This window comes from Vespa mandarinia, chromosome 2 (assembly GCF_050613455.1).
Source record: "Vespa mandarinia isolate Hongniang chromosome 2, ASM5061345v1, whole genome shotgun sequence".
Classification (NCBI taxonomy): Eukaryota; Metazoa; Arthropoda; class Insecta; order Hymenoptera; family Vespidae; genus Vespa; species Vespa mandarinia.
In genome coordinates this window covers 6,327,501-6,336,254 of record NC_140811.1, presented here as the reverse complement: position 1 = coordinate 6,336,254, position 8,754 = coordinate 6,327,501, and the positions used below count along the sequence as shown (strand labels likewise).

The window sequence follows — 8,754 nt, the reverse complement described above, 5'->3', positions numbered from 1 at the left end:
TAAGGGTCATTGTAAAATCGAATAAAAATTAAAACTTTGATACTTTGGGCTAGTTTTATTAATTCAATTAACAACGCGTTTATAATACTCTTCGTCTCTTCCTCTTATTTATAATTATATAATTTTAATGAACCGTTATTGTTTTCTTTAGACCCGTCGTCAACATCTTAACATAACTCACCCACGTTCACGGACACGCACACTATAGAAGCACGCAGGATCATCACGATTATTATCGTAAATCGTCACAGTCCTTATCGTCGTCGTATCGTCATTATCATCGCTATCATAATCATAATCGTCATCAGTTTACCATCACCGTTTCGTAATCATCGCGTAATTTTTATTTATCACCATCACCAATCATTATCATCGTAACAGTCATCGTTAGATTATCACTCAACGCACCTAGTATTTAAACTGGATATGGCAGCTACAACTTATAAGAAGTGTATTACAAAATCACTTAACGAATCGTTCTCATCGCGCGCTCCGACGATAATTATTAGTACTTTTTTTTTTTTCTTCGTTTTAATTCTTTTAATTTTCTTTGTTGCTCTTCTTTTGTGTCTCCATGCACGCAAAACACTATCATTCCGACGGGCTAATAAGTAAATCTAACTTTTCTTGTTTTCTCTCTTCTTGCTCTTTTTCCCATTCTTTTCTCTCTCACGCGACGATCTATCTCGTCTTAAATACTCATATACGATCTTACGGGATCTGTTTCGTTAAACACCTTCGACAGTTTCTCGTGCGTCGACTTAAAATGTTAAAGATTAAAACTTTCCCCTTTCGTCTTTTCCTTTTTTCTTCCTAAACAATACCGAAGTACCTGAGAGGATCGGATTTCGACTTTTATTTAATATCATGATCTATTGAATCTTTTTTAAAAATGATATATAATATTATATTATGTATTATAATGCAAGTGTCTTTCTCTCTCTCTCTCTCTCTCTCTCTCTCTCTTAGAAACTGCTACGTACGCCAGTTATATATATGTCTCTATATATAGGAAGAACGTAGGAAAACGAGCGTATGTGCGTATATTTTTTTGAGATCATAAAACGGTCACGAGTATTTACGTCGAACGCGTTCGAAACAGAGCCGCATGATTTTTGTATTCATCCGTTAAATCATTCATTTCATTTCTTTTTTTTTCCTTTTTTTTTTTTACCATATTCCTTCCTAACTTTATCTTTTAATTATGACGCTCTTCGTTGTCGCGGATAACGAGATACCGCGCGTTTTCGCCACTTCGTCATCGATTTTTTTCACATGTATTTATGTATTTATGTATTTATGTATGTATGTATGTATGTATAGCGGATCATGAATTTCCCATTATCTCTCCTAGTACTTCGTATTAATTAGTTTACACAATTCATTTAATCACTTGCAATTGAATTCACCTATAAATCTTTTAAATCCTTGTTAACACTTGTCTCGTGAAACGCATATGTTTTTGTCTGTCTATCTGTCTGTCTACTTTGTATGTGTGTATGTGTGTTTGTTTAGGAAATCGATGGAAGTATATGAACGTGTTATTTTCTTTTAGTACACGTGTGCGTATTCCTTGTGTGTGTGTGTGTGTGTGTATGCTGTCTGTTCTGTTGTGTGTATGTGAGAGAGAGAAAGGGGAGAGAGAGAGCGTGTCAGCAGCGTGTTAATTTTTTTGTAATTATTATTTTCACGTAGCTTGTAGTGACTATCTATTTTATTAGAGTTTACGTTTTATAAATATCTTATAATAAGACGCGCCTTGTTCGCTTCACATCCTTCGATCGTGCGCTTTTTGTACGAGGGTGTTAACAAGAGAACCGAGAAATACATCTTGCGATCGATGTGTGTGTGCGTCTACGTGGGTCGCCTACCTTCGTTATTTCTTATTTGATTTTGCGAGAGTGAAACGATCGGTAGTTGTAGCATCGGCAAGCGATTCAATGGATACGAATGAAGCGTACAAGAGGGCTAAACGGGGAGGACGAATATCGAACGAACGAACGAGCGGAAGTGGATTGTTCGTCGTGTCTGCAGGGCTTGAAAAGGATGGAAAATAGGAATCAGAGGGGGGAAGCGGGAGCGGGACGACGGGGGATGGTAAGGGGTGGCTAGAAAAAGCTCGAACGTCGCGGATGGAAAAAGTGAGCGGGATGCGAAAGGAAAGAAGCTGCCACGCGCTTTTATTTTTTATTCGTTCTGTCTTCGTGAATACTTCTTTTTTTTTCTTCTTTTCTTCTTTCTTCTTCTTTTTCTTTTTTTTTTTCTGGCGAAAGAGGCCTATACGAGTTTAAGATATTGGAAATAGATACTAGAGGAAACCGATCAAGTTTAATCGATCTACTGCTTAAACACTATTTGGTAAAACGATTGACGGCTCGAGGAGAACCGTCTTCGGTCGATTTTTCTTCTCTTATACGTTTTTTTTCTTCTTTTTCTATTCTTCTTCTTCTTCTTCTTCTTCTTCTTCTTCTTCTTCTTCTTCATCTTCTTTTTCTTCTTCTTCATTGTTTTGCTGTCTTTTTTTTTTTTTTTTTTTTTTTTTTAAGGATTGTACGAACGAAACGCTTATTTTATTACGTCGTAGACGAAATACTCGTATTTTTCTGTCGGGATGCGTTCCTCTTTTTTCTCAATTTCTCTTTCTTTTTCTTCTTCTTCTTTTTCTTTATTCGTTAATGATTATCTTAGAGAAAAGGAAGATAGCAACAGTCAGCAGATATGAGCCGGCCAAATCGATCAAGATAGATATTTTCGATATTAATAGTTTGTTTCGTTTGTTAATCTCGTGGGCCGATACATTTTCTTTTGTTCATCTTGAAATAGTATTCTGTGCTCTCTTTTTTGTAGTCTTTGGTACCCGTAGAGAGGTTCCTCGTTTTATAAGTTCGTCTTTTCCGCATCGACGCCGTGCGAGAAATTTATGAAAATCTTGTAAGACAGAGAAAGAGAAAGGAGTTAAAGGAAATGTGAGAGAAAGAGAGCGAAAGGTTGATCGGAGGTTGAGAAACGGAGGAAAAAGGACAGAGAGAAAGAGGGAAAGGATAAATAGGTAAAAGATAGAAGAGATGGTGAGGAGTCACGTTAGTTCTAAAGGAGAACTAGTTCGATAATTTTAATTTAGCGAGTTTGCGCATAGATAGGCTTTTCCTCGCGAAGATATTAAAGGAGTAAGTTGAAGGGTCGGGTGCTCGCGAGGAATCGAGTTTCGGATCGAACGAATTCGTCGATGTAAGTTTGAAGATCGGAGATCTGATAAATATCGCCATCGTCCAATAGACAATGATCGAGAAGTGACTCGTTTGCGCGAAAACTCTTCCACTGAGCGTGGAAAATGTCTCGACATGACAAAGCCATCGATCGGGACGTTCTCTATTTTCTTTTGATCGCTGCTTTCATTTCTTTCTTTCTTTCTTTCTTTCTTTTTTCTTTTTTCTTTTTTTTTTGTTTTTTTTTTTTTTTTAATATATTCTACCTCTAACCTCCGATAAAAGAGTACCGTCGAATGTCGAGCGACGCTCATATATGAACACTTCACAAGGACACGGCGATAGTTATAAATTTGTGGATATCGTTCGACTCGTCGACGATTAATCGCCGTCGCTTTCACCGTTGCTCCCTTCGACTTTCAACAACTTGCTCGAGAACGTTCGATCGCGATCTCGATCACGTTATCACGTTATTATTTTTATCATTGCTTCATTCTCGAGGAGCCATTGCAATCTGCGTTGACTATTTGTCGAGATGGCGAGGTCCTCTGTCAGTAGACCCAAGAAACCGGCACCCATTGTGGCGTCGTATGAACTCGTTCGATTGCTGCCTCCAATTGGGCGATCGTCTCCTCGATGTCGTTGTTCACGATGGTCAGGTCAAAGAAATGTCCGTACGCTTGCTTCAACATGTCGGATTCCTTCGCCAACCGTTCCAGGCTACCATCGTACTGCAAATTATACAGAACAATCCGATTAATGTTTGACCTATTTCTTAGAATCACATGCGATCGACGAGAATCGATAATTTATCGGCACTTACGTCGGTGATGTTTTGAAGTACTGGAGCTGCAATGAAGACAACGTACGGAGCGAACTCGGCTGTACGTAGGACTTTCAATGCTTGCGGTTCTACATCCAATATCGCCATTCTCCCTTCTTCATGAATCTTTCGAATAGTTTCCAGTTTCGTTCCGTACATGGCATCCTCGTGTGTTCCTAAATATTTGGATAAACCATCGATTACATTCAAACGAACTTAGTAATAGAATTTTCAATGGAAATAATCTAATACACACCATATTCGAGATATTCATTAGCAGCGATGTCAGCCATCATCTCGTCGTGCGACACGAAATAATAATTACGTCCATTTTCTTCGTCAGTTCGTGGAGGCCTCGTTGTATCTAAATGAGTAAAATAAAAAAGGATTTTATTCATTATTTCCTGTCGAGATTCGATCATTTTTAAAAGATACTCACGCGGAATAGGATAGGCATATTTATCGGGATGCTTCGCAATAATCGTATTCTTGATGTGTCGACGACCAACACCGTGTGCTCCCAGTAGAACCAGAGTCTTGCGTTGGAAGGCAGGATCTGTAAAAAAAAAAGATATATATATATATAATGTAATTATAGTTTTTCTTTGTTATTATTGTTAAATTCGTAATATTAATAATAATTAACACTCACAGGGAAGTTTAACGACTTCCTCATAGGTGACCAGGTCCAGCTGATCGAAGACTGCATTATGTTTCGCAAGATACTTGTCCTTGTATTGCTTCTTCTTCCGTCCGAATATCGAGCAATTCACTGTAAAACAAAGATTAACGTCAGAATTCGTAAAAGTAACGAATAACAGCGTTACGATTGTATTCAATTTAATAACTTTAACGGTGTATCTATTTCATTCGATATGTGTAAATTTTATAAATTCAGCCAGTATATATTTTCTTTAATTTGTAAAAGCAACAAGTCAAGCTAATTCAATGGTAAATTCTAAAAAATCATTACTGTCATGATAATAATAATAATAATAATAATAATAATAATAATAATAATAATAATAATAATAATAATGATAATAATAATAATAATAATAATAATAATAATAATAATAATAATAATAATTCTGCAGAGAGTACTGTCATAAAATACTGGTACAGCGGAACTCGTGCAACTAAATACTTTGCGAGCATTTGAAGATCTTTAAAAGCATACAATCGCTGCTTTTTTTTTTTTAGAGCCAAGTGTGATCGATTATATAGTGTCATATTTATTAATTTTGCTTTTGTTAAAGGAGAAGCTTCTTCAGGGCCTTATTTGGGCAGCTTGCTTGTTCGATATCGTCGATGTCGAATGAACGAAGGCAGAAACGTTGACCACGCTAGTCTTTTCTGATTAACGTAAAGGGAAAATGTTTCTACAATAAAGGATACGACAAAGGTACAATTTTCTTGATTCTTTCGATTGATTTAAATCCTAATGTATTCATTTCGAGTTATCTTCTAAATGAGATTATTAATTCTTTCGATATAAACGAAAACTTAATCTCGATCCATAGAGAGAAAAAGTTAATTGTTTAGGTATACAGTTGAAAAGAAACCATAATTAAAATAAGAATTGGGAATTCTCATTGAAAGAGGGATGTTACGGCAGGTCGTAATATAGAATGTCAAGGATGATGTATTGGGTCGATCTCTCTTTTCATGTGTGAAGTTTTTAAAAGAAATGTTACAATCGTGTATATTTGTAGACGATGTACACTTGTCTGTTTGCTTCTTAACGAGAAAGAGGAATCGTGCTATATAAGCGTTAAGTGAAGTACGTGACATGATTTGCTTAGGTACGGCATGCATCCCTTAAAGAAGACTATACGTCCAACGGTTCAAGGATTTCCATGGTTTTTTAATATGTTGAAAAGTAACCGATCATACTTCGATTTTATTTCAACGAATTAAAATATCATCGATAGAATACGATCCATTGGTAATATCGTTTCCTTTTTCAATTTTCGTGCGTCACGATAGAGAAAGAAAAAGAGAGAAAGAGAGAAAGGGGGGAGGATTGGGGGAGAGAAAGAGAGAAATATCAGCAAAGTGTTTCTGCATTGATTAAGGCATGACGATCAGAAGCTTTTCGTGTAATTCGTTTTTTTCTCTTCAAAATTTGGAGGAAATAAAAAAGAAAAAAAAAGAAAAAAAAAAGAAAATGTGTCAGAGAGATGAATTAATAAAAAGTATGTATTATAATAGTATATTTTATCAATTATTCCTCTTCCTGCTGGCGTAAAAATGATTAACTTAAGTATACGCTGAAATGGATATGTTAATAAAACTGGAACGACGTTTTCAGATTGGACGAATGATAATATGTAAGTGGTATCGAATGGAGTGTATAGTATTATGCGAATACAAAGATTGTGATTGTATAACGAAGCCCATCTTCGATCGTTCATATCGCTGTGTCTATTTCTGCAATCCCAGACTCAACAAGAATCAACAACGCGTGTGTTGGAAGCGTGGAACGAGTGTTTTTGTAGTTCATGCGACTACGCGTTCCTACATGACTCTACGCGTATCTACCTGAAGGCAGGACCATACCTGTCGAACCGTCGCAGCCTTCGGTGTGAGAAGAACATCCTCCTTCTCCTTCAGCATCTAGCCCACATAACACAAAACAATATGATATATCACAGCAACCATCTACTAGTTTTAAGCTGGTTATCTATCAGACTTTATTCTCCGATCATTATATTTTTTTTTTCCTTTCCTCTTTGATTTTCTCTTTGTCGTTCTTTCATTCGAATTGACTAATATCATTTCTTTGTCTATTTGTTTCTTTTTTTTTTTTTTTTTTAAGGATAACAATTTTCAGCTTCTCGGTGCGTTCTCTCTTCTTCATTAGTACTCCTCCATCTTTCCTTCCATTTTTCTTTGATAATCGAGCAAGTACTCGTACAAAAACAACGATCCCAGAGGATAAAGACGATCAAAATAAAATTCGTCCTTTTAGTTTCCATATCAGAAAGATAATCCTGCGATCTGCTGGTGTTCCCGTCGTATTTAAGACGAGTTCTCTCTCTTTTATTTATTTTTTTTTTTGGAGATCTCTTTCGTATTCCTTTGAAACGGATCGTTTCCTTACCATATTATCATAAAAAGAACTATAAATATCATTCAATCTAGCCTAATGCCATCGTGAAATGATTCGCTACGATTTCGATGATATTACATCAATCATAATTAAAGTTCGTAATAAAGTCAATTACGATTCTACTTTCGCTAATTAATTAGCTCATCAGTTTATTGCTATACATATAGATACACACATAACATACACAGAGCGTAATACAAACAGCTGTGGAGTATCGATGAGATAACCTTCGTTCTGCTTTTCTTTTCTTTATTATTATTTTTCTTTTTTCTTTTTTTTTTCTTTTTATTTTCTTTTTAATTAAATTTACAAGGGAGATAAAGGGAAACATAATCTCGAATTTTATCTTACGAGACTTTTTCCTGGTTACGATATACGATATTGTATATCGAACGGAGTGGCTAGCAGGTTGCGTGCTACGTGAATGAAGTATTTCTTTTTTTTACTTCGTGTCGTATAATATAGCTTATAAATAAAGATTACCTTGTTCCTGCTTGTTCTTTTCCATCGCCATACAAGCAATACGCCATTCCTGAAGTTCGGGCGAAGGGATTAGACCCGCGGAACCAGCCGCGTTGTCCTTACGTGCTTGCCACCAATGATGATCGTCCTTGCTAATAATCTGTAGGATGTCGCCTGTTTTAAAGGCGATGCCGGCCTGTGCGCACGGTATTAGTTCGTCTTCTAAAGGATCGTAGTCAAATTGTGCGCGCACGAATATCTGTGAATACACATAGAAAAATATTACGATATATTTTTACAAGGAAACATATCATATATATATATATTTTTTTTTTCCTATCGAAAGGTCGATTAACAGAAAAGCGAAAATCAGTTAATGAAAGAATTTCAAGGAAGAAAAAGATGATTGATCGATCGATCGGGTTTTAATGAAATTTTATATATATGTAAAAGTTAATAAAGAAAAAAAAAAAGAACAAAGGAAAAAAAATGAAGGGCATTCTCTATCGACCGCAAGCCATGGTAAATAATCGGTCTTTGATCATTTGTTTCGATCGCTGATGAGATCTACTAAATGGTTGCAAGCTAAAGAAACTATACGTACTTGTAAAGACGTATGTATATTTATCTAAGTTCTCTTTCTTTTGCTCTCTTTTATCCTAAGGAAACAAAGAATGCGACAGAGAGAGAGAGAGAGAGAGAGAGAGAGAGAGAGAGAGAGAGAGAGAGAGAGAGAGAGAGAGAAAGAGAAAGAGAAAGAGAAAGAGAAAGAAAATTGCAAGCTATCAGCTAAGAATTCTTGCAAAAGTATACAGCATACGGATCGAAAGATCACGTTGTTATGGATCATTCGTTTCCATGATAAAGCTGAAAAATTATCATATCTTCCTTTATTAAATGCGGAAGTGTAAACAGCGATCGAGCCGTGATACGACTTCGTTCTGTCGTTTAGAAACAAAAATAGGAGAAATTATCAAAGAAACAGGGTTGATGATTGTTAATTAACACTCCTACAAACGAATTCACTAAGAGACATGTGATCTGTCAAGTAGTATCACTGGCTTTTTTGTTTGTTTATTTTAATCATTACAAAGGGTGCATTGCAAGGCGATGATGTGAGTGGGATGATTGTCGAGATGTTTTTAAGT

General features: G+C 35.9%; 1 protein-coding gene across 11 annotated transcripts in view; it reads right to left on the bottom strand.

The window, feature by feature from the left end:
* Positions 1–512: 512 nt before the first annotated feature.
* Positions 513–8,754, bottom strand: part of CASK (peripheral plasma membrane protein CASK) — a 127,391-nt gene continuing 119,149 nt past the window's right edge. For 8 of the 11 annotated variants that reach the window (XM_085664867.1, XM_085664859.1, XM_085664860.1 and 5 more), the window contains 7 exons: positions 7,628–7,865; positions 6,592–6,648; positions 4,682–4,801; positions 4,469–4,585; positions 4,286–4,393; positions 4,030–4,205; positions 513–3,937 (listed from right to left, as the gene is read on the bottom strand). In XM_085664867.1, the coding sequence (XP_085520993.1) occupies positions 3,758–3,937; positions 4,030–4,205; positions 4,286–4,393; positions 4,469–4,585; positions 4,682–4,801; positions 6,592–6,648; positions 7,628–7,865 (996 nt within the window). In that variant the 3' untranslated portion in view covers positions 513–3,757. The remainder of the gene's footprint in view (positions 3,938–4,029; positions 4,206–4,285; positions 4,394–4,468; positions 4,586–4,681; positions 4,802–6,591; positions 6,649–7,627; positions 7,866–8,754) is intronic. The other 3 variants (XM_085664862.1, XM_085664863.1, XM_035861361.2) reach the window with 1 other exon arrangement.